The sequence below is a fragment of the Callithrix jacchus genome, chromosome 8 (assembly GCF_049354715.1).
Source record: "Callithrix jacchus isolate 240 chromosome 8, calJac240_pri, whole genome shotgun sequence".
Taxonomy (NCBI): Eukaryota; Metazoa; Chordata; class Mammalia; order Primates; family Cebidae; genus Callithrix; species Callithrix jacchus.
The window spans coordinates 20017297-20043531 of record NC_133509.1 but is presented as its reverse complement, the minus strand read 5'-3'; the positions used below and the strand labels follow the sequence as shown (position 1 = coordinate 20043531).

Sequence of the window (26235 nt, the reverse complement as noted above, 5' to 3'; positions counted from 1 at the left end):
TGGAGCATGTGGGGAATTATCTGATTGTATTCCATCATCCCCAGAGATCACTGAAAGTTGATCACCCAGATGACTAGGCAGATACATCTTGCCTAGTGAACTATACAAATTAAAATTGTTTGTTCACTTCTGATTATGCAACTGGGAAACTCTAGACCTGCCCTGTCCAAAGCAATAGCCACTAGCCACATGTGGCTACCTGAAATGTGGCTTGTATGACTGCAGAACTGAATTTCTGAATTTTTAAAATAAATGTACAAGCTAAAGCTGCATAAAATGTTTCCCACTAGGCCAGGCATAGTGGCTCACGTTTGTAATCCCAATACTCTGGGAGGCCGAGGCGAGTGGATCACCTGTGGTTCGGAGTTCGAGACCAGCCTGACCAACGTGGATAAAACCCATCTCTACTAAAAATACAAAATTAGTCAGGCGAGGTGGTGCATGCCTGTAATCCCAGCTATTCAGGAGGCCGAGGCAAGAGAATCGCTTGAACCCTAGAGCCAGAGGTTGTGGTGAGCCAAGATCAGGCCATTGCACTCCAGCCTGGGCAACAAGAGCGAAACTCTGTCTCAGAAAAAAAAAATAATTTCCCACTAAACACAAACTTTATTGTTTTGGTAGAGCTAGATTACACATTAACTGGTACATCACGTAAAATATTACTGTTATATTTATTAGCGTACATGTACTTCTTACTTTCCAAAAACGTGGCTATCAGATACTTTTACATTACATGTGTGGCTTGCATTATATTTCAATTGAACAGTACTGCTCTAGGACAACAGTCCTCAACTGGGGGCAATTCTGCTTCCCAAGGACCATCTCATAGTATCTAGGGACATTTTTGGTTGTCACAACTTGGAAGTGCTATTGCCTTGTAGCAGTTGGAAGTGCTTCTGCTTCTACGGGTAGAAGGCAGCGACACCAGTAAACATCCAACAGTGCACAAGACAGCATTATTTTGGAAGCAAAAATACACCTACCTACTACCACCCCACATCTCTTATGAGAAAACAGCTGAGAAGAGCACCCCTTACATAAGGAAATAAAGAGAGAAGATAGGAGGGACAGTGGGGGTGGCTAGTATTTTGTGAAAGATGAAGAATTTGTGATTTCTGATAGGATTTTAAAAACAAAAACAACAGGATGAGGAATTCAGTTTCTTATACTGATTGTACAATGGAAAAAACTACTATCAACAAAATACATACAAGAATGAGTGAGAAGACTCAGGTTACTCAGGACCAAAGCTCTTGTAACAACTTAGGAAAGAAGATCCTAAGCCTTAAGCTGAGTACACTGAGGCTTCAGCAAGAACAAACAAGACTATCTATTAATATTTTGAAAGTATCTTTTTCTTTAAATATCCTAATCATATATATCATATAAACATATTTCAAGGATGACATATAAGCATTATGATGTGTTTAAATAAAGTTGATCATCTTTTAAAATTAGTCAATAGTCTTAAATGGGATTAGAAAAAGTCTCAAGCTAAGGTTGAAAAAGGCTTTTAGGCAGACAACGCTTACCTTTCTGTGTCAAGCGCCTCCTCATTTTTCATCCATTTAATGGCTGGAGTAGGAAGTCCTGAAGCAACACACGGCAACACTACATCTTGACCGATGACTCTGACTAAGGGAGAAGGCTGTTTCAAAAACACCAGGTGTGATGTCACCTCAGGATCTAAAAATAAATAAATAAATAACAAAAGACAAAAATTAAATAAAAGACAAAACAGCCCAGGCATGGTGGCTCACACATGTAATCCCAAAACTTTGGGAGGCCAAGGATGGTGGACTGCTTGAGCCCAAGGGTTTGAGATTAGCATAGGCAATATAGCAAGATCCCATCATTACTACAAACACACACACACACACACACACACACACACACACATACACACAGCACTTTACTGCTTTAATCTTACTCAGTCCATGTGAGTTTACATGAAAAATATTTTAAGCAAAAGTAATACAAAATTTTCCATTCAAATTAGCAAACATGTCTCAAATAAATTCTATGAGCAAAGCATTGTGCTCGGCCCTTTAGGGGTCTTAAAGATGTTTAACTTATAGCTCTTGCCTTCAGGGCACATACTTGTCGATCAATTAAGAAATATTTGACATGAATCCCCTTCACATTGAAAGCTAAGATAAAAAGCCATGTGAGTGGTACAAACAGTGGAGACTGAGCAAGCTCAGGACACTTGGCATCCTCCTCACTCACAGGAATAAGAAGTTTCCTTTCCTTCCCTATGATCTGTGTGTTATTTCTGAAAATCTTTCTGAGTTTCATCTCTTTAACTTGCTCACTTCATCTGTCAATCCCTTGATTTTGTAATTGAGCAACCATCTAGCTACCGCTGTATTTGTGTATTTCTTATTCAGACATTAGAAGTAATGTGTGTTCACTTTATAGAGTTGTCCTCTTGTGGATATATAAAAAGGCCACACTTTTGTGGGCAGAAGACAGAGTTCTCTCCTTAACAGGGTAATATTAACTTAATAGTGAGTTTTGACAAAAAAGGTCTCAGGCAGGAGAGATGTAACTCTTATGCCCGCTGGCTTGGAAAGATGTTCTACAGCCATGATAACAACCTCCAGGACTAGCTTTAAATTTGCCTAACCAATTAATGACAGTCCTGTAGCCATGGTAACAAGGAAACATTGCCTAATCGATCAGTGACAACTCACACGATGAATGTGTCTTTGAAAGCCACACAATCAGTGATAAGTTCAGGCTTCAAAGGTCATCCAATTAATGGTGGAGTCACTTGCTTTTAAGGCTGACATTAACTTGCTCTCACCTCTGTAATCAACCACAAAACATGTTTCTACGACTGACATCAACCCACCTCTGTCTCTTAACCAGCACAACCCAAAACAATGTCTTCTGAAAAATTTGATAGGAGATCAGCACTTAGCTGTGCTCAAGAAAACTATGTTTGACAAGCACAACTGTCCCTTACTAAAATAAGCAAAACATTCCGCATTATGTTTTCGTTTCAGATATTGAGTAGTAGTCTCATCTACTACAAACCTTGTTTTCTTGGATCAGATTTTAAGGATTTGCTTAAATGCTACCCTAGGTGTAGAGAAGTATTACCTCTGTCATGTAAAAGCAAGCGAGTAAGAAGGCTGAACAATATTGGTATATGGCAATAGTTCTTTTTTTTTAATTCACCTTGAATTACTTAGGTATATTTAATTGAATTTTGATAGAATCAATTAAACAAATTCATAGCAAATATTACTGACTTCTATGTGCCAGGAAGTGTTCTTGGCAGCAGACAAAATTCCCTGCTCTGGTTGAGCTTACATACTAATGAGTGAGAGAGACAAATAAGATAGAATATGTCAGATGGTGATATGTTCTGAAATAAAATGAAAGTAGAAGGAGAAAACACTGGGGGTGGAAATCAAAGACTCTTGTTTCAAACAGAGTGTTCAAGAAAGGCTTCACTGATAAAGCAATATTTGAGCAGAGAGGTAAGATAGAAAGCCAGGCTGGTATCTGAGAAAAGAGGATTCCAGGCAGAAAAAATGGCCAAGAGCATATCTGGAGTGTTCTAGAAACATAATGTGTTCACCATGTTCGAGTGAGGTAGAGAAGAGCAGGAGATGGGACAGGGGAGAGGAAGGAAGGAAGTGGTATTAAGATTATAAATCTTTACAGGCCAGAACTTTAAAACTGAATGACATGGAAAACCATTAGGGAGTTTTGAGCAAAGGCGTGACAAGATCTAATAATCTACACCTTACACTGGGCACTGTGGTTCACACCTATAAGCCTGGCACTCCTGCCAAAGCAGGAGAATCGCTTGAGCCCAGGAGTTCAAGGCCAGTTTGGGCAATATGGCAAAATCTCATCTCAAAAATCTCAAAAAATACAAAAAAAATTAGCCAGGTGTGGTGGTGTGCACTGTTAGTCCCAGCTACTCATTGAGATGGGAGGAACACTTGAGCCCAGGAGATCAAGGCTGCAGTGAAACAAGATCGCACCACTGCACTCTAGACCGAGTGACAGAGCAAGACCCTGTCTCAAGACACACACACACACACACACACACACACACACACTTTAAAAGATACTGTCCTTGCTGAGAATATACTAAGATAGGAATGACTAAGGGATAATGACAATAAAAGAAGCTGCATTTTAAAAATCAGCTGAAAGGCTATTAGGAACACCCTCAAGAGTTGTAGCTCATGGTCATGCTTTGCAAGGCAGTCTATAGGTTAAAAATAAGCCTATTTAATACTCATATAACTCTTCCCAAATAATGTAGAGATGGTGCAATTATATTCATAAACTCAAATTTGAGATGAGAAATATGGAGGGGGCATCTAGGAGTGAGAACAGAACGTGAACAGTCATGAAACACCAAAAGGCTAGAGAGGCTATGATAAGCTACAAGTGAGAGGAAGTTGTAAGTAGAAGTTATACAGTGAGAAAAGATATACAAAATTGTTTCTGAGGAACACCAGAAGGGGTGGGAACTGAGAAGACACACAAAAAGAAGAAAAACTAAAATAGGAGCTGAGTTTACACTAAAATGGGGGGTATAAAGATCCAAGGACTCTTGCCTGCCACTAAGAGCCACAATGTTAACACTTACCACCCAACCCATCCCTTATATGAACTAGCCTGGGTGGGACTCTGATTTGTACAAGTGAAAAGACCTACCTATAAAAGTATCCTATTGTTGGGGAGAAGGCTTGACAAAAGATACAGAGCTAATATTTTTTTGACCAATAAGAATACCATTAGATAGTAAACATATTTTATCACTTGGTAAGTTTTTAATAATGCATTCCTTAAAGAGTGGATCTCCTGGCATATTTTCCTCTTTTCACTCCTATAAGAAACTGAGACTCCTTATGCTGACAGTAAAATGTCATACCACATATTACCTTTTTTTTTTTTTTGAGATGGAGTCTCGTTCTATCACCCAAGCTGGAGTGCAGTGGCACAATCTAGGCTCACTGCAACCTCTGCCTCCCAGGTTCAAGCAATTCACCTGCCTCAGCCTCCAGAGTAGCTGAGATTACAGGTGCCTAGCCACTACACCAGCCTGCTAATTTTTTGTATTTTTAGTAGAGATGGGGTTTTGCCATGTTGGCCAGGCTGGACCTCAGGTGATCCACCCACTTCAATCTCCCAAAGTGCTGGGATTACAGGTATGAGTCACTGTACCCAGCCAACATTCATTATTTTTTAAAATTCTAACAGAACAATTTTTACCCATTTATAAACATAAAATCATCAGTCCTGATAAAGAGTTAATACCTGGAAGAACCTTCAATTCAGCTTCATCACTATACTTTGGTGGCCCACCACTTTCCACTACGCAGCGATAAAGCCCGCTGTCTCCTTCAGTCGCATTGCTGATAACCAGCGTTCCACTTGGAAGTTTGATAACTCTATCATCCAGAAGAAGGGGTTGTCTATTCTGTTCCCACCTCACAAACGGGACCAAATCTGCATTAACTTCACAATTCAGAATTGCGCTGTTCCCAGCATAAACTGAGGAAGGTTCTGGTTGGCTGGTAAATCTTGGAAGACCTAGACAATAAAGGAAAAGAAGGAATAAAATTTAATTAAATATTACTTAAAAATTTTGTCATGGGGGCCAGGAGCAAGTCAGCACACAAGGCTACAACATATGGTGGAACCAGGGTTGAGAAGAAGATCCACGGAAATTAGCTAAATACAGGGATACAGAGCAAATAAGTAAATGCATTAAGGATAACTGAAGTCATATTCCTCACAGTTGAAGAAGCAAGGTGAAAACATCAAAAAGGAGAAGGGTAGAATAAATCCCACGGTATTGGTCTAGAATGGAAGTATCAGTGTAAATTTCATGGTTTTATATAATTATAGATATAAAAATATATATATGGATATCTATATAAATATAAAGTATGTGTGAACATTTATACATTTTGTATAGTCATTAAATATTCACTGCTATATATATACACCTATATATTACATATATATATATAACACCTATATATTTCCTAGCCTTGTCCACAGAGACAGTCCAGCATCAATATCACTTCAGTAGCACTGGTACATATGGTGACTCTATCTTTTCTAAATAACATTCTTGGAGAAGTGGCCAATTCTAAGAGTGCTGAAGGAGAGAAGGTACAAGATCTGGAACATCTTATGACATAAAGAAAACTGTCCAAGTAACAATGTGGACATATCAAAAGGACATCTAAGTCAGACTGAAGGGAGCTTCCTCTGGTTAAATCTGGGATAATGGTACTAATATGCATTATAACCCACTGAATAAAACAAAAACCTGTGGGTTCATGCAAATGTAAACAAACAAGTGGAAGAGAAGAAAGAGTTCTATCTTACAGAAATGATGGAACTAGAAAAATCACCGTTTGATAGTAATAAATGATTCAGGCATGAATCCTCAAGGGATACTAAAACTAGTAAACAAAAATGTGATGAGGAACAGTCTACTTACAGAGTATAAAAGTATCTCTTCCCAAAATACTCATTACTAACAACAAAAGTGCAAAGCTTTACAATGGAGAAACACTGCACAGACCATCTTAAGTATTAAAGTTATCATCAGCAACAGAACAAAATATCACATGCTTCTTGGCATGATGCACTGAGAACACAGCATTACTTCTGCGGTATTCCTCCCAAAAATGCAAAATCTGAATCTATTCATAGAGTAATATCAAACAAACCCAAAATGAGGCAAGGAAAAACCAAGTTATATCCAAAGAGTTTAAAGAGACACAACCACTAAGTGAAATATGTAATCTCGGGCCAGAAAGAAGACTGTGTGGGAGGAGGAGAGGGGAAGTCTCTGCTTTTGGTTTTTTCTATAAAGAACTTTATTGAGATGAACAGTGAAATCTAAATTAAACAGTAGTATTATATTAAGGTTAATTTCCTAATTTTGATGAACACCTGTGGTTATCTAGGAGAATGTCCTTGTTTCAAGAAAACATACAAGTAGGTATTTAGGTGGCAGTTACGAAAAACTTGTCTGTAATTGACTCTTAATGGTTCAGAAAAAATAGGCATATTTGGGGGGATAAGGCAGATACAGTAAGATGTTAACAATTGGATAATTTAGGTGAAGGTATATGAGATTTATTGGTTCTATTCTTGTACCTACTCCCTAAGTTTGAAATTATTTCAAAATAAAATGTGAACTAAAAATGTCGTCATACTCTATAGATGCCACAAAATGTAGTAGCTAAGAGCATCAGTTTTCAAGTCACATATCTCAATCTGAATCCCAACACCACTATTTCACAGATGTATGAAGTTGACAAGTTATTTAACCTCTCTCTAAGACTCACTTTCTTTACAAGTAAAATGAGAGTAACAGGCCTCATAGGATTGTTTAAAAAAAAAAAAGATACTTAATTTATATATAGTACATTGCATAAACACTTAACTAGCTATTATTATTCATATCTAAAAAGTGACTCTGCTGTACTCAGAACAAAACAAAAAGATAAATTACCAAAAAATTTGCTTTTTTTTCCTTGAACGCCCATGATTTGACCAAAAATCTACTTCTAAGAAACCAGAATATCAGAAGAATTAACAAAGATAAACACAGCAACTAATAAAGTTGGGGAAAAGAGAAAATCTTCATCAATAAAACCAAAATATAGTTCTATTTTAATTTTTTTTTTAGACAGCGTCTCACTGTCACACAGGCTGGAGTGTAATGGCACAATCTTGGTTTGCTGTAGCTCCGCCTCCACGGTTCAAACAATTCTCCTGCCTCAGCCTCCCAAGTAGCTAGGATTACAGGCATGCACCACACACCACCTAATTGTTGTATTTTTAGTAGAGGCAGGGTTTCACCATGTTGGCCAGGCTGGTCTCAAACTCCTGACCTCAGGTGATCCATCTGTCTCGGCCTCCTATAGTGCTGGGATTACAGGCATGAGCCACCACACCCAGCTAGGTTCTATTTTTAAAGAGCCAAAAAATTCTTACTCCTGAGGTCCCATGAAAATGAGTAATATTTGGCCGGGGCAGTGGCTCAAGCCTGTAATCCCAGCACTTTGGGAGGCCGAGGCGGGTGGATCACGAGGTCAAGAGATCGAGACCATCCTGGTCAACACGGTGAAACCCCGTCTCTACTAAAAATTCAAAAAATTAGCTGGGCATGGTGTTGCATGCCTGTAATCCCAACTACTCAGGAGGCTGAGGCAAGAGAATTGCCTGAACCCAGGAGGCGGAGGTTGCGGTGAGCCGAGATCGCGCCATTGCACTCCAGCCTGAGTAACAAGAGCAAAACTCCATCTCAAAAAAAAAAAAAGAAAAAGAAAGAAAGAAAATGAGTAATTTTTAAAATGTAAGCCCACAAAAACATACGGAGAATTAGCAGACAAGAGATTTCAAACAATATCTGAGTAGGAAAAGCAGATGCAGGACTAGTAACTGACATATCAAGGTAGAGAATGCTGCAGCTTCCTGTGCTCCCAAGAAGGAAGCCAGTCGCCCTGCTGCCTCTGGAGAACTGCAGGAGAAAAAGGAGAGTGGGAATAAGACCCAGAGTTGACAAGAAGACATTAACAGTGTCTGTATTTAGAACACCCTATTCCACCTCTGGGCACAAAATACTCACAGCTACTGCCCAGGCAGAAAAACAGAAATTTTGGTTGTGGAGAAATGAGACAACTCAGAGAAAAAGACCTCTCACATTTAATTCTATGAGCTACCTATTTAATGATCTTTCAAATACTTCCCTTCTTGTTTCACTTGGTTACAATCAGATTCTACTGCTTGCAATCAAAACACCCTAAGAGTCTTTTAGAATGGCAATTTGGCAGAATTTTTTTTTAAGTTTTATTGAGATATAATTTATATACCATAAAGTTCACTATCTAAAGTACATAATTTCATTTTTTAGTATATGAACAAAGTTGTGCAATCATCACCATAATCTAATTTCAGAACCTTTTCATCATCCCAAAAAAGAAATTTGTACTCACTTGCAGTCATTCCGCATAGCCCACAGCTACCCCACAAAACACACCCCAAGTGCCTCATCCCTGCTCCCCCATTCATGGGTCCTTAGTCCTAGAAAACTACCAATCTGCCTTTCTATTTCTATAGATTTTCCTATCCTGGACATTTCATATATTTGAGATCATACAATATGTGATCTTTCGTGACTAGCTAACTTAGCATAATATTTTTGCAATTCATCCATGTTGTAGTACATTAGGATTTCATCCCTTTTAATTGCCAAATAATATTTTATCCTATGAATATACCATATTTTGGTTATACACTCCGTGATGGACATGTAGGTTGTTTCCACTTTTTGGCTATTACGAATAATGCTGCTATGAACATTCATGTACCAATTGCTGTGTGGACACAGCTTTTCATTTCTCCTGGGAAGATACCTAGGAGTGGAACTGCTGGGTCATATGGTAACACTATGGTTAATGTTTTGAGGAACTGACAAACTAGTATCTTTTAAATTGCACTCACGCACACACACATGCACACGTGCACGCACACACACACACACACACACACAGTGTATCCTATGATCCAGCAATCCCAATTCCAGTAATCTGTTTTATATAAATAAAGATTTGCAGAAGGCAGTTCACTATAATACTGCCTATAACATCCAACAATTTTAATCCATTTAATTATTTAGCAGTAAGGAAATCTTTAAAAAAAACAGTATGTGTATCTAGACAACGTATATTATGCAACTATTTAAAAGCACTTTTATTTAATCTCTTAGCTTGGGCACTATTGAATCCTGATACCTACGGCCAAGAATAAATAACTTTCCAACAGAACCCTGTATGCAGTCACCGCTGAATGTATCACCTTCTATGGTGCTGCTTGCTTAGATACTGAGTCAAAAAATGCTTCCTGAAGGATATCGAAGCTAACAGGAAGAAGGACAAACTTAGCAGAGGAGAAGAAAGTGAGGAAAAGGTGGAGGATAAAATTAACAGGCAGTGGGGAAACCATGAGCAAAGGCTGGAATGCAGAGAATAAATGAAAGGAAATACTCAGTACTGCCAGTGCTTAAAACTGTGGTGAGGGTGATGAGGGTGGTGGTGGAGGCAGGAGATGGGGGTGGGGACAGAGGCACGGTGAAATGTTAAGAAACAAGGTTGGAGAAGTGGAGGACAGCTCATAAAAGGAATCAACAGGCCTGTTATTTGAGAGGTAGATGTTAATTTGATGGGTGTTACTGGAGGATCACTGAAGGGTGAGAAAGAATACTCTAACCAGGTGGAGACTGGACTGGAGGAGGGGAAGAATAAGGTAGCAGGTAGATGCTTATAAGGCTGTGATGAGGAAAGATTGGGAGTAGCCAGTCTTCTTTCAATAGCCATTTCTTTCCATCCAGAAAGTGGATTAAGTACAGAGAAATTAGGAAGTAGAATTCACTGGATCTGATGATAGCATGTCAGGGGACAGCTGAGATGAAGGAGCCATGACTAAAGCCCAGATAAGAGATATTTAAGAACTTAAATTATAAACAGACACTGACCTAAATGACATTGTAGAGGCAGTCATTATACTAATTTATTTATGAAACATGTTGGAGAAAGCCTGGAAAATGGATTATTTTTTAAACAGAGAAGAAAGAAAAAAAAAAAGAAAGAGGAAAGAAAGGAGAGAAGAAAGGGAAGAAGGGAAGAATGAGAGAAGGAAGGAAACAAAAGGGAAATTGCCAAAAGGACCCATTTGTTTCTCCTTTTATTTTTCTATCCTCAATCTATGACTATGGAATAATTATAGAAACTTTACATCACACCGAAACTCAACTTTGAGTATTTGTCCCCAAAGAGGAAAAAAAAAAACCAGTCATTATGCTCTGAATGAGTAAGCAAATATACTCTGGAGTGACTATGAGATGGGAAACCATAATCCTGGAGCAGGAATGAGGCAGGAGACTACTGTCTCTGAGATTCTGTCTCACATGTGGGCATTTCACCAAGAAAAGAGTAAATACAAGATTTAAAGGTAACATTTTTGTGTAACATGACCCTTAACAAAAACTATTTCATCTGGTACCCAAGTAAAGAAACACCATCTCAGGAATGCTAGTATCCTCTACAAAATGGACATGACTTACTTAGAAACCATATCTTACCCGACTAGATCCCTACTTTTTCTTTCTTTTGTTTTTGTTTTTGTTTTGAGACAGAGTTTCGCTCTTGTTACCCAGGCTGGAGTGCAATGGCGCAATCTCAGCTCACCACAACCTCCACCTCCTGGGTTCAGGCAATTCTCCTGCCTCAGCCTCCTGAGTAGCTGGGATTACAGGCATGTGCCATCGTGCTCAGCTAATTTTTTGAATTTTTAGTAGAGACGGGGTTTCACCATGTTGACCAGGATGGTCTCAATCTTTTGACCTCATGATCCACCCACCTCGGCCTCCCAAAGTTTCTTTTGTTTTTTAATTGTACTTTAGGTTCTGGGGTACATGTGCAAATCATGCAGGATTGTTGCATAGGTACAGAAATGGCAAGGTGGTCTGCTGCCTCATTCCCCCCATCACCTGTATCTGGCATTTCTTCCCATGTTATCCCTCTGCAACCTCCCCAACCCCCTCTGTCCCTCCCTTAGCTCCCTCCCAACAGACCCCAGTATGTGTTACTCCCCTCCCCATGTTCATGTGTTCTCACTGGTCAACACTGGCCTATAAGCAAGAACATGTAGTATTTGGTTTTCTGTTCCTATGTCAGTTTGCTGAGAATGATGGTTTCCAGATTCATCCATGTCCCTACAAAGAACATGAACATACCCTTTTTATGGCTGCATAGTATTCTAAGGTGTATATGTGCCACGTTTTCTTTGTCCAGTCTATCATTGATGGGCATTGATGGACTAACCCACTGATGGGTTAGTCACAGGTCTTTGCTATTGTAAACAGTGCCGCAATGAACATACGTGTACATGCTTCTTTACAATAGAACAATTTATAATCCTTTGAGTACCCAGCATATACCCAAAGGATTATAAATCATTCTATTATAAAGACACATAGAATTTCCAGGTCATGGAATTTCTATTTCTAGATCCTTGAGGTAACACCACACTGTCTTCCACAATGGCTGAACTAATTTACACTCCCACCAACAGTGTAACAGTGTTCCTTTTTCTCCACATCCTCTCCAGCATCTGTTATCTCCTGATTTTTTAATGATCGTCATTCTAACTGGTATGACGTGGTATCTCAATGTGGTTTTGATTTGCACTTCTCTGATGATGAGTGAAGATGAACATTTTTCATATGTTTGTTAGCCTTGTAAATGTCTTCTTTTGAAAAGTATCTATTCATATCTTTTGCCCACTTTTGAATGGGTTTGTTTTTCTTGTAAATCTGCTTGAGCTCTTTGTAGATTCTGGGTATTAGGCCTTTGTCAGATGGGTAGACTACAAAAATTTTTTTCCCATTCTGTTGGTTGCCTGTTCACTCTGATGATTGTTTCTTTTGCTGTGCAGAAGCTCTTAAGTTTAATTAGATCTCATTTGTCTATTTTGGCTTTTGTTGCTGTTGCTTTTAGTGTTTGAGTCATGAAGTCCTTGCGTATGCCTATGTCCTGAATGGTATTGCCTAGGTTTTCTTCTAGTATTTTTATGGTATTAAGTTTTATGTTTAAATCTTTAATCCATCTGAAGTTAATTTTAGTGTAGGGTGTAAGGAAGGGGTCCAGTTTTAGCTTTCTGCAGATGGGTAGTCAGTTTTACCAACACTATTTCTTAAACAGGAAATCCTTTTAATCCCATTGCTTGCTTTTGTAAGGTTTGTCAAAGATCAGATGGTTGTAGATGTGTGATGTTTCTTCTGAGGCCCCTGTTCCATTCCATTAGTCTATATGTCTGTTTTGGTACCAGTACCATGCTGTTTTGATTACAGTAGCCCTGTAGTATAGTTAGAAGTCAGGTAGCGTGATGCTTCCAGCTTTGTTCTTTTTTCTTAGGATTGCCTTGGCTATGCAGACTCTCTTTTGCTTCCATATGAAGTTTAAAGTGTTTTTTTCCAGTTCTGTCAAGAAGGTCAATGGTAGCTTGATGGGGACAGCATTGAATCTGTAAATTACTTTGGGTAGTATGGCCATTTTCACGATATTGATTCTTCCTAGCCATGAGCATGCAATGTTTTTCCATTTGTTTGTGTCCTCTCTTACTTCCTTGAGCAGTGGTGTGTAGTTCTCCTCGAAGAGGTCCTTCACATCCTTTGTTAGTTGTATTCCCAGATAATTTATTCTCTTTGTAGCAATTGTGAATGCAAATTTGCTCATGATTTTGCTCTCTGTTTATCTGTTATTGGTGTACTGGAATGCACACGATTTCCGCATGTTGATTTTGTATCCGGAGACTTTGCTGAAGTTGCTTATCAGTTTAAGTAGATTTTGGGCTGAGACGATGGTAACTTCTAAATATACATGTCATATGAAAATAGAGACAATTTGACTTTCTCTTTTCCTAATTGAATGCCTTTTATTTCTTTTTCTTGCCTGATTGCTCTGGCTAGACCTTCCAATACTATAGTAAATGGGAATGCTGAGAGAGGGCATCCTTGTCTAGTGCCAGTTTTCAAAGGGAATGCTTCCAGTTTTTGCCCATTCAGTATGATATTGGCTGTGGGTTTGTCATAAATAGCCTTTATTACTTTAAGATACGTTCCATCAATGCCTAGTTTATTGAGAGTTTTTAGCATAAAGGGCTGCTGAATTTTGTCAAAGGCCTTCTCTGCATTTATTGAGATGATCATGTGGTGTTTGTCTTTGGTTCTCTTTATGTGATGGATTACATTTACAGATTTGTATATGTTGAACCAGCCTTGCATCCCCAGGATGAAGCCTACTTGATCATGATGGATAAGCTTTTTGATGTGCTGTTGTATATGGCTTGTCGGTATTTTACTGAAGATTTTCGCAGCAATGTTCATCATGGATATTGGCCTGAAGTTTTCTTTTTTTAGTTGAGTCTCTGCCAGGTTTTGGTATCAGCATGATGTTGGTCTCAGAAAATGAGTTAGGAAGGATGCCCTCTTTTTGCATTGTTTGAAATAGTTTCAGAAGGAATGGTATCAGCTCTTCTTTGTACGTCTGGTAGAATTCGGCCATGAACCCGTCTGGACCCAAACTTTTTTTGGTTGGTAGGCTATTAATTGCTGCCTCAACTTCAGATCTTGTTATCTGTCTATTCAGGGATTCAACTTCTTCCTGGTTTACTCCTGGGGTGTAAGTGTCCAGGAATTTCTCCATTTCTTCCAGATTTGCTGGTTTATGTGCAGAGTTGTTTGTAGTAATTTCTGATGGTGGTTTGTATTTCTGTGGCTTCAGTGGTGATATCCCCTTTATCATTTTTTATTGCATCTGTTCTAGTCTTCTCTCTTTTCTATTAGTCTGGTTAGTGGACTGTCTATTTCGTTGATTTTTTCAAAAAACCAGTTCTTTGTTTCATTGATTTTATGAAGGGTATTTTGTGTCTCTATCTCCTTCAGTTCTGCTCTAATCTTAGTTATTTCTTGTCTTCTGCTAGGTTTTGAGCATTTTTGATCTTGCTCCTCTAGCTCTTTCAATTTTGATGATAGGGTGAGGATTTTAGATCTTTCCTCGCTTCTCATGTGGGCATTTATTGCTATATTTCCCTCTAGACACTACTTTAAATATGTCCCAGAGATTCTGGTACATTGTATCTTCATTCGCATTGGTTTCAAAGAACATCTTTATTTCTGCCTTCATTTCATTGTTTTTTTTTTTTTTTTTTTGAGACAGAGTTTCACTCTTGTTACCCAGGCTGGAGTGCAATGGCACGATCTCGGCTCACTGCAACCTCCACCTCCTGGGTTCAGGCAATTCTCCAGCCTCCTGAGTGGCTGGGATTACAGGCATGCGCCACCACGCCCAGCTAATTTTTTGTACTTTTAGTAGAGACGGGGTTTCACCATGTTGACCAGGATTGGTCTTGATCTCTCGACCTCATGATCCACCCACCTTGGCTTCCCAAAGTGCTGGGATTACAGGCTTAAGCCACCGCTCAGAAGCAAGTTATTCGGTTTCCATGTAGTTGTGCAGTTTTGAGTGAGTTTCTTAATCCTGAGTTCTAATTTGATTGTACTGTGTCTGATCGACTATTTGTTATGATTTTCATTCTTTTGCATTTGCTGAGGAGAGATTTACCTCCAATTATGTGGCCAATTTTAGAGTGTGATGTGGTCCTGAAAAGAATGTATATTCTGTGGATTTGGTGTGGAGAGTTCTGTAGATGTCTATCTATTAGGTCCACTTGGTCCAGATCTGCATTCAAGTCCTGGATATCCTTGATTTTCTGTCTCGTTGGTCTGTCTAATATTGACAGTGGAGTGTTATGGTCTCCCACTATTATTGTGTGGGAGTCAAAGTCTCTTTGTAGGTCATTCAGAACTTGCCTTATGTATCTGAGTGCTCCTGTATTGGGTGCATATATATTTAGGATAGTTAGCTCTTCTTGTTGGATTGATCCATTTATCATTATGTAATGCCCTTCTTTGTCTCTTTTGACTTTTGTTGGTTTGAAGTCCGTTTTATCAGGAATTAGAATTGTAACCCCTGCTTTTTTTTGCTCTCCATTTGCTTGGTAAATCCTCTTCCGTCCCTTTATTTTAAGTCTATACGTGTCTTTACATGTGAGACGGGTTTCCTGAATACAGCACACCAATGGATCTTGACTTTTTAATCCAGTTTTCCAGTCTGTGTCTTTTGATTGGGGCATTTAGGCCATTTACATTTAAAGTTAATACTGTTTGTATGAATTTGATCCTGTCATTTTGTTACTGGTTGTTTGGTTTTTTTTTGCCTGTGAGTTGACAAGGTTTCTTCATTGCATCATTGGTCTTTACCATTTGGCATGTTACGTGGCTGGTATGCTTGTTCTTTTTCATGTTTAGTGCTTCCTTCAGAAGCTCTTGTAAGGCAGGTCTGGTGGTGATAAAGTCTCTTAGAAGCTGCTTGTCCGTAAAGGATTTTATTTTTCTTTTACTTACGAAGCTTAGTTTGGCTGGCTATGAGATTCTGGGTTGAAAGTTCTTTACTTTAAAGATGTTGAATATTTGCCCCCTCTCTCTTCTGGCTTGTAGGGTTTCTACCAAATATCTGGTAGAAGCCATCATACCAGATATTTGGTGGTATTGGGCTTACCTTTGTGGGTGACCTGACCTTTCTCTCGGGCTGCCCTTAGCATTTTTTTCCTTCATTTCAACCCTGGTGAATCTGATGATTATGTGCCTTGGGGTTGTTCTTCTTGAGGAATATCTTTGTGGTGTTCTCTGTATTTCCTGGATTAGAACACTGGCCTGCCTTGCTAGGTTGGGGAAGTTCTCCTGGATAACATCCTGGACAGTGTTTTCCAGCTTGGATTCATTCTCCCCATGACATTCAGGTACACTGATCATGCATAGATTAGGTCTTATCACATAATCCCGTATTTCTTGGAGGGTTTGTTCATTTCTTTTTACTCTTTTTTCTCTATTCTTGCCTTCTCATTTTCATTGAGTTGATCTTCAATCTCTCATATTCTTTCTTCTGCTTGATCGATTTGGCTACTGAAACGTGTACATTTTGCAAATTTCTTGTGCTGCGTTTTTCAGCTCCATCAAGTTGTTTATGTTCTTCTCTAAGCTTGTTATTCTACTTAGCATTTCATCTAATCTTTTTTTGAAGGTTTTTAGTTTCTGTGCATTGAATTAGAACATGTTCCTTTAGCTCAGAGAAGTTTGTTATTACCCACCTTCTGAAGCCAGCTTCTGTCAATTCATCAAATTCATTCTCCATCCTGTTTTGTACCCTTGCTGGTGAGGAGTTGTGATCCCTTGGAGAAGAAGAGGTGTTCTGGTCTTTGATGGTTTCATTCTTTTTGCGCTAGTTTCTTCTCATCTTTGTGGACTTATCTAGCTTTGATCTCAGGGAGTCACCTCAGGCTGTAGACTGTCCTATGTCGCCTGCAGAGGTGCTATTGGGCTGCCTCAGTTTCAGTCCAGGTGCTGCTTAGGCTTTCTATTTTTTTTTTACACTGGGAGATTAGGCCCACCTCTGTAATGGTGGATGCCCTTCCCCACACCAAGCTCAATCCTTCCGGGTCGAGCTTGACTGATGTGCTGGCTGCAAAACCCTCAAGCAAGAGGGCTTCAGCTTGCTGGGCTTTGTCGGGGAGGGACCCGCCTAGCCTATCACCAGTCTCCCTGCTTTTAGCAGCCCCTCTCTCCCAGGGGCTGGTAGCTCCATCCTGTGGGCTCTCCCAGCTATGCGTCTGCCTAGATCTGTGCCAACAATCCATGGCACTGGCCAGGTCTGTTATTCAGCTCTGCACATGTAATTTGGGCACTTTTCAGCCCAGCGAAGATCTCCTGGTCTATGGGTTGCAGAGGCTTCAGGAGAAGTGCAGTGTCTGGACTGGTGTGCCAGGGGAGGAAGAAGCCCCTGATCCTCTGGTTAGATACACTTCCCAGGTGGAGCAGCACCCCACCCCGCCTCAGTCTGCCCTCTTTGGGCTATGCCCACTGTCCAACCAGACCCTTTGGGATGAACCTGGTACCTCCTTTGAAGATGCAGAGATCACTTGCTCTATGCGTCTCTCTCATTGGGAGCTAAGCACTAGAACTGTGTCTATGCAGCCAGCTTGGCAGACTCCTAGATCCCTAATTTCTCTTACACTTTCCATCATTCTTCAAATAAGGATACTCCTTTTCAGGAGTATTCTTTTCAGAAGTATCCTTTACAACTTTCTGCCCTTTACAACTTTCTGCTCTCCACTTTAATACACACTCTCTAGATTTTAAATCAATCCAGTTGAACATCATTTCCTTGGTTAAGGCATTAAGGAACCAGGATTCTGACTTCACTTCAAGTTTTACAAAACCATACTAAATGGTTATGCTGGGTAAGATAGAAGTTGGCCACCAAATGATTTAATTTTCCTATACCACTTCCTCTGCCACTTCCAAGTTTAAAAGGAGAAAAGAATTGCTCAGTACTTCTGATAGCAATATTAAGTCATCAGACAAGTGGAAACACACCACAGTTTATCCTCATGACACTGAACAAGCCCTACAGCAAGGGCCTATACACAGAATATATGCAAAATTGATATCTGTCAAATGAGTATATTTGTTGCTACTAATTAAATGAAAACTCCAAGAGAACAGTGCTTTTATCAAGATGTACACATTATAAATATTTCAAAATGCAAAAAAAAAAAAATCACTTAAAACTTACCTGCTACTGTGAGCTTGGCTGTTCTACTGACAATAGTTCCAAGACTCTCAACAGTGGCCACACACTGATAATAACCTTCGTCAGGTTTATTGTGTTTGGAATGCACCACATTGCTGATAAATAAAGATCCATCTGGGAGAAGCTGGCGTCGATCATCTGATACTAAGTTTAAAAAAGTTCCATCTTTTTTCCATTCAATTTTTGGAGAAGGCTCAGAATATGCTGAACAGTTTAATATAACAGAAGAGCCTCTAACTGAGAGTGTATCCACTGGCTCCACCAGAAAATAAAATGGAGTGAACGTTCGAATGCTGGCTCCTACAAAAATAAAGGTAAAAAAACGAAGTTAAGCAAAACTTTCTTCTACTATTTCTGTCAGAAAATATACTACTAACAAGTCCAAAAATTATTAACTGCTGCTCTTTGGATGTGACACACAAATATAGTCATCTCACTATAAAAGTCTAACAAATAAAATTTACTTTCTACTAGGAAACTAAACTTTGACTCATTCAAAAGCATATTGCGGGGGGAAAAACTTTCTACCTGAGATAATCAAGCCTTGTTAAATGATACAAATGATATAAAATAATGGAAGTTTTATTTCAAACCCAAGAATTAGATTTACAAATACTTTAACTTACTGCATTCAAAGTGAAATTCTCTATTGAACATAAAGGAGGCAGAAAATTAAAATGATTCTTCATTAAGAGGTATCTTTTTATGATTATTAGTTATTTGTATTTCCTTCATAAATGTACTATAAAAACACTTTGTCCATTTTTCTAGTGAATTTATTCATCCGATTGACTGAAAAAGCAATCTGTTATATTTTGCAAATCTTATTTTTTTCCATTTGACTTTATAATATTTGTTATAAGAATACATTTTAAGCTAAATGTTATGGTTAAGGTCTTTTTTATACCAAGATTATAAAAAATTTCAGCCTTGATTCGTTCTATTACTTTTGCGGTTTTCTACATTTTGTGATTTTCTACATTTAATCTTCATCTAGAATTCATTTTAGTGTAAAGAGCACGTGAGGAATTGGCTTAATTTTCTAAGTCCCTGACAGTTCTTTGAATATGAGAAGAACAAAGTTTATGGAAAAATATTTGCTATAAACCTTATATTCTCAGCCACTTATCACTTTTCTTCAAGAAAACTTCTGACCAATTCCCTTATAAACAATTCAAGTTGTCATCAGCTTTCCTCGTGAAAAATCAGAAAAATCTAATCCAACAAATGAAACTAAGACTGTTTTCAAATATATCTACAGACCTTTATAATTTATTTACATTATGAATTTAAGGATAATATAAATTCTGTATTATATAATGAACAAGCAGCTCTAAAGAAATATAAAACATGTCTGGGTGTGGTGGCTCACGCCTGTAATCCCAGCACTTTGGGAAGCCAAAGCGGGTGGATTATGAGGTCAAGAGATCAAGACCATCCTGGCCAACATAGTGAAACCCCATCTCTATTAAAAATACAAAAATTAGCAGGGCATGGTGGCGCACACCTTTAGTCCCAGCTACTGGAGAGACTGAGGCAGGAGAATTGCTTGAACCCAGGAGGCAGAGGCTGCAGTGAGCCAAGATCACACCACTGCACTCCAGCCTGGCGACAGAGCAAGTCTCTGTCTCAAAGAAAAAAAAAAAAGAAAGAAATATAAAACACACTGGGCAAAGGGAAGAAAATAACATTCAATTGTTTTAAAAGTTTTCCAACACTTCAATGATAAACAAATTCTAATTCTAATCACACTAATCATTCTTTCCCAAAAACCACAAACAGGTATTAGAAAAGAGTTTCAGGTCTCTACGTCCATTTAATGGCCATGAAATTTATTTTGCAAGTCTTAAAATTCCTGAAAATAAGCTAAGAAATTTTTCAAAAGTAGCCTGCAGTTAGTTTCTTATTACTATCAAAATGGTTATGTTGCATTAATTGACTGGAATCGTAGAATAAACATAAACAATAGGATATAAAACAGCTAAACTAAGAGAAATTACCTTTATATGTCTACTGTGTAACTATTAACAACTCAGTTGTGCAACTCAGTTTACAAAAAGTGGTTGATATTAAGTCTCAGCATGGAAAGGAGTGATACAAAGTGGTCATTATTAGAATGGAACCTGCAGTCTCTCATTAATTCTTTAGCCAGTGGAAGTTTTTAGAAGTTATCTGGTTATTGGTACCATCCACCATGCTAGGTGGGTACTGGGAATATAGCAAATGAAAACTGCAGAAAGATAGATCCTAAGCCTGCAGTTCCCAAACTATACCCCAAGATACCCAAAGGCATCTCAGACAACTCCCACGGTCATTTTCAAATGAGTACCTATGTCCCAAGAAGTTAGCGCCTTTTTGAAAAAATAATACATTCAAACTGGTGGTTAAAATATGCAAATTTAAAATCTGAAATATTTTATTACTGCTAATAAAACATATTTTATTTCAAAATTACAACACAGGTTTTGCCATTTGAAAAAATACCCCCAAAATTACAATTTAAATGTTTTGCAGTAACACTGACTTGCTTTTGATTTTATTTCATTTTTAAAATTGAGCCAAGTTGACCAAAAAAAAGTATATGTGTTTGAAAAATTAAGAGAAAATTACACTCATAGGAAAGCTTACAAATGCCTTTGAAAATCAAGGCACTTCAAAATTTTTACCAAAAATATTCACTCTAAATTATTGAGAATACAGTGTTACATAAATATTTCTATATATCATTTTGTATTTTGTTCCCTCAGTAGGAGGGCAGTGACCTAAGATATATCCTCTCTTCACTCAAAGGCTTGCTGCTGCCTTTTACAAAGAAATCTTAAGGAACTGCCACATCAGTCACCAAGTGATCTAGCGTCTGCCTATCTCCAGCCCTCCTGTATCGCTCTCCAGTCAGTACCCCACAGCTCCCGCCTCTTCACACAAACTATTCCCATCACCACTCCTTTTCAGCCAGTTCCCAGTCTTCCCTCAAGCTTAGCTTAAACATCAATTGCCCAGAAATGCTCTGTCCCTGGTGCCCAGGCTATGTTAGTTTTGCCTGTTCTAAGTAAGCATGATGTATACTCTACCTCCAGAACACTCCAAATGTTCTTAATTTTTGAATATTTCTAATAACTTGTTTGTTAAAGAGGAGAGGTTCCCAAACTTGCTTGGTTCCTAGTACCCTTATTTTCTTTTTCAAGAATTCTATAGGTCAAAAGAAATAGCTAACTGTTCTATTTTTTTTTAACAGTTAGGTTCAAACAAATGAGTATCTATCTCCCAACAAGTTAGCACCTTTTTGAAAAAATAATACATGCAAACTGAAACATATATATTTCATTTTTAAATAACCACAACTAGTTACTATGGGATGTTCACACCTATAGGGCACCACACAACTTCTAAAACTTAGATGCTGTACAACTAAATACTGCCACCCACATTTCCTGTCACGCTGATTTTTGCATAGTACTTGCTTTTTAAAACAGTAACCACCAAAAGCTCAATTCACAAAGATATCACAGCTACAAAATGAAGATAGTACAATGAGATGCTGAAACTGTGAACTGCCTTGAGCTAGAAGTTTGCATAGTTTCCAACAGGTGTGGCCACTGACTCTGAGAGTTCTCTGAGGTGCCTTTGGGTACCTCAGGGTATACTTTGGAAACTGTAGGCTTATGATCTTTCTACAGTTTTCATTTGCTATATTCCCAGTCCCCAGCTAGCACAGTGGATGGTACCAACCCATCATAGTGTATGGTATCTGATTATATAAGCAGATAACTTCTAAAAACTTCCACTGGTTAAAATATTAATGAGGAGGCCGGGTGCGGTGGCTCAAGCCTGTAATCCCAGCACTTTGGGAGGCCAAGGCGGGTGGATCACGAGGTCAAGAGATCGAGACCATCCTGGTCAACATGGTGAAAACCCCATCTCTACTAAAAAAAAAAATACAAAAAAAATTAGCAGGGCATGGTGGCGCATGCCTGTAATCCCAGCTACTCGGAAGGCTGAGGGAGGAGAATTGCCTGAACCCAAGAGGCGGAGGTTGCAGTGAGCCGAGATCGTGCCATTGCACTCCAGCCTGGGTAACAGGAGCAAAACTCCGTCTGAAAAAATATATATATTAATGAGGAACTGTAGGTTCTAATAATGGAAACTTAGTATCACTCCCTTCCATGCAAAGACTTAATAACAAACAATTTTTGTAAATTGTGATTAGCATTTACAAAACTATAATGGAAAAGCAAAAAAGAAAAAGCCATTAAAAGCCAAAGTAATTCTGCAAAACAAAGTAAAGGGACTCATTCATTAGTTACCAGTATGTGTAAAACTACAGTAATTAAGCCACTGTGGCTCTGGAGCAGGGGATAAAGACACATAGGCTATAAAGTCCCAAAACAGAGCTATATACATTTGAAAACTTAATATATAGGAGAGACGACATTTTAAATCAATTGAGAAAAGGGATAAACTATTCAGTAAATGTTACCAGGACAACTGGTTATCCAAATGGGAAAAAAATGAGATGCCTACTCACACTGTGTAATAATAGTAAGCACTGGCGTGTTTCTATGTACCAGATAATGTTCTAAATATTTTCTACATATTAACCACTTATTTAAACTTCACTGTTATCTTACAAAACAGTACAAGAATCAGCCCCATTTGAGAGAGGAAAACAAAAAACACATAAATGTTAAGGATCTTGTCAAAGGTCGCAACGGTGGTAAATCACAGAACCAGTCTGTGACTTTTATTACATTATTTTTAGCTATTTGCTCATTATCTGTGATCTTATACTACATTATATTACAATGCCACTCAATACAGACATAAAAATGTGTTCAAGGCCTATGAAAAATGTAAGTGACAAAAATCTTAGAATAAATTTTAGGAAAATACAATAATCCTGGAGTTAGGCAACCTTTTAAATCAAAATCAGAAACTCAAAGCTAGAAAAGAAGAAGCATGTTTTACTTTATCGCATGAAAAAAATTTTTTAAACCAACTTTTTATGGCAAAATACCATACCAAAGCAAAAGACAAACAATGGATTTGGGGGAAACTGTGTCACATATAACAGATAATTTGAAAGGCTAAACTGCTCAATACAAAAATGGGTGAAGCTACGTCCCAATAAAACTTTATTTATACAAATAGGTGGCTGAATGGATTTGGTCGATTTATTGTAGTTTGCTGATCCTTGCCTTAGAATATTATCCAGCAAAAAATTAGTGAGCTATGTTTCAGTTGATGTAGAATGAGTTCTGCAAAAAACGAATAATGCAGATAAGTGTAAATTATATAATTCACATATATCTGATTATATGGGCATTGAAAAAGGTAGGAAAAGTTTACACCAGGTTGCTACTACTGGTTACTGGGAGGGGAAGGATAGGAGAAAGGATGTGGAGGAAAGATAAAAATCCCCAAGCATATAAAATAGTTCCATGATAAAAAGCATCTTGTATGTATAGTCCATTTATAAATATTACACTGGTTCGGCACAGTGGCCCACCCCTGTAATCCCAGCAATTTGGGGGGCCAAGGTGGGCAGACTGCTTGAGCCCAGGCGTTTGAGACCAGCCTGGGCAACATGTCTAAACCCCATCTCTACCAAAAACAAAACAAAACAAAAATTAGCCAGGAGTGGTAACTTGTACCTGTAGTTCCAGCTACTCAGTAGGCTGAGGTGGGAGGATCACTGGAGCATGGGAGGCAGAAGATGCAGTGAGCCAAGATTACACCACTGCACTCCAGTCTGGGTGACTGAGGGAGACCTTGTCTCAAAAAATAAATAAATATTATACCTATATGTGTGGCAGATGTGACGTATGTTCACACTCATGTAAATGCCTAAAGAAAAACATTTTTTAAGTGGTCACCAAAATAGGGATTATCTCAAGGATTTCAGTTTTTATTTTTTTTCTTTCACCTTTGGTATTTTCTAAATATTTTACATAAAAATACTAATACTTAAGCAGAAATATAGCTATCTTCATTCATAAATTCATATATGCACACATAGTCTGCACAGGAGAGGAACATTATGAAAAGTCTTGGGTATATTTGTATGCTGAGATTAAGAGTGTCAAGATGCATAAATAATAAAAAATGTTGTTAAAAATATGTAGAGTACGACTCTTCTGATATTAAAATATGTACCATGTACAGATGCTTGTGTGCTCATATTTAAATGTAAATACACAGGGAAAAGACTAGAATAGCAAACACTGAACAGTTAACATTGTTTCCTCCCTGGGGAGAGCAGTGGGTTTGAGCTGCCGACAGAGAGCGTACAGGGAAAACACCTTTTACTCCATCTGTATTGCCATTTTTTAAAATATATGATCAACTGCATATACATTCTTATCTTTTTTTTTTCAATAACAAAAATTTTGTTGCTGGTGGTGGTGAACAAGCCTTTGCTGGGAACAGGAGATTATCTTCTAAAAGATCTAACATCATATTCTTTACTTACTTTTTGTCACAATAGAAGGGTTATCAAATACCCACTCCTTAGCTGACTTTGTATAAAAACTGTCCTATACTTCTCCCCAGGGACCTGACTCCCCAGCCACTTATATTTGCTTAATTTTGGTTTAGTATGGCCAGAGTCACTGGATTCCATTTTGAAATAGTTTAATTATCCTGTCTAGTATCTTCTACATTCCCAAGTCTCTGCAAATTTCTCACTTCTTAATGGAATAGCTCTCACTTCCTGATAGACTATTCCTCACATTCTGATAGAATACTTCACACTTCTTGATAGCATTCCATCTTGCGGAAAGAAAATATCCACAGGGAACTTCTTTCAGTTGTAACTCTCACCAATAGCAACAAATCATATCACTCAGTGCATGTCTTAATTGTGTGACCAGTAATTATTCTCAACTTTATTGTACCCAGAGTAAAACATTAGCATATGGCATTTGAATACTTGCAGAAATAAAATGAAATCATCTGTCCTATTGCCAAAAGAGCTTCAAAGTTTAATAGTAGCAGAAACGCAAGGCAGGATAGGCAGCATTGTTATATACCTACAAATGCAAGCATTCTGTGTAATGTTCATCATAAGCATCAATGTATTATAATAAGCTAAGACACTACTGTCAAAGGACTTCCCGTTTTACTGCTTATTAATGTTTCTTTCAGCCATCCCATCCCTCCTGTCAATCTCCAAATCCTATATTTCATCCATCCTGATCCTTTAGTGTCTACTATCACTATGCAGTTCAGACTATCTTGCTTTAAGTTCTCACCTACATTAGAAAATAAAAATAATTTAACATTCGAAAATCTCAGCAACATTCATGTTATCAACTAAGAGCAGGCACACAAGTGTTACAAACGTTTTCTACCCTGTGTTGCTGTGTAACAGCGCTCCTGGTTCCAGAGCTCAGCCTCTCTCTGCCCTACACTGCTCATTTCTCCAAAAACTGATCTACCTCAGACACATCATCTTCTCTATATTTCAACTTTACAGAACCACTCTCCTGGGGAAAACATGTAATTGTTAACATTATATAGATCATTTTAATTGTCTGATAAACATATATGCTTTTAAAACTTCATGGATTACAAGTATACCATAAAAACAATGAATGTCAATGTCTAATCAAAGCTGGATCTGAAATTCTTTGGGATCATAATGTGTTATAGGGAAATTCTAGGGAGATTCAAATTCTATAGGGTAATGTGCTTTGATACATTGTTCTAATTTACAGCACCTACCTTCCCAATCATTCCCCCAAATTAAAAAAAAAAAAAATCTGAATTCCTTTATTCCACAAACATTGGTAATAATAAGAGTGCTTTCCTTTTCTTCAATTTTCAGCCTTGTTCTTCTCCCTCTAGCTCCCTCCCTATAAAAAGATACTTAAAAAAAAAAAAAAACTATGGTCAGTAAAGTCAAACCATAGTTTTTGAATTCTAGCCCTTCTGTGCTAGTTGCTTAATTTCTCTCTGTATCTAA

The 26235-nt window shown here is 38.1% G+C and overlaps 1 protein-coding gene across 35 annotated transcripts in view; it reads right to left on the bottom strand.

Moving 5' to 3' along the window:
* Positions 1–26235, bottom strand: part of NEO1 (neogenin 1) — a 244174-nt gene that overhangs the window by 161348 nt on the left and 56591 nt on the right. For all 35 annotated transcript variants that reach the window (XM_078333622.1, XM_009005211.5, XM_035259163.3 and 32 more), the window contains exons 2-4: positions 18255–18572; positions 5293–5568; positions 1533–1686 (exon numbers count right to left, since the gene is read on the bottom strand). In XM_078333622.1, the coding sequence (XP_078189748.1) occupies positions 1533–1564 (32 nt within the window). In that variant the 5' untranslated portion in view covers positions 1565–1686; positions 5293–5568; positions 18255–18572. The remainder of the gene's footprint in view (positions 1–1532; positions 1687–5292; positions 5569–18254; positions 18573–26235) is intronic.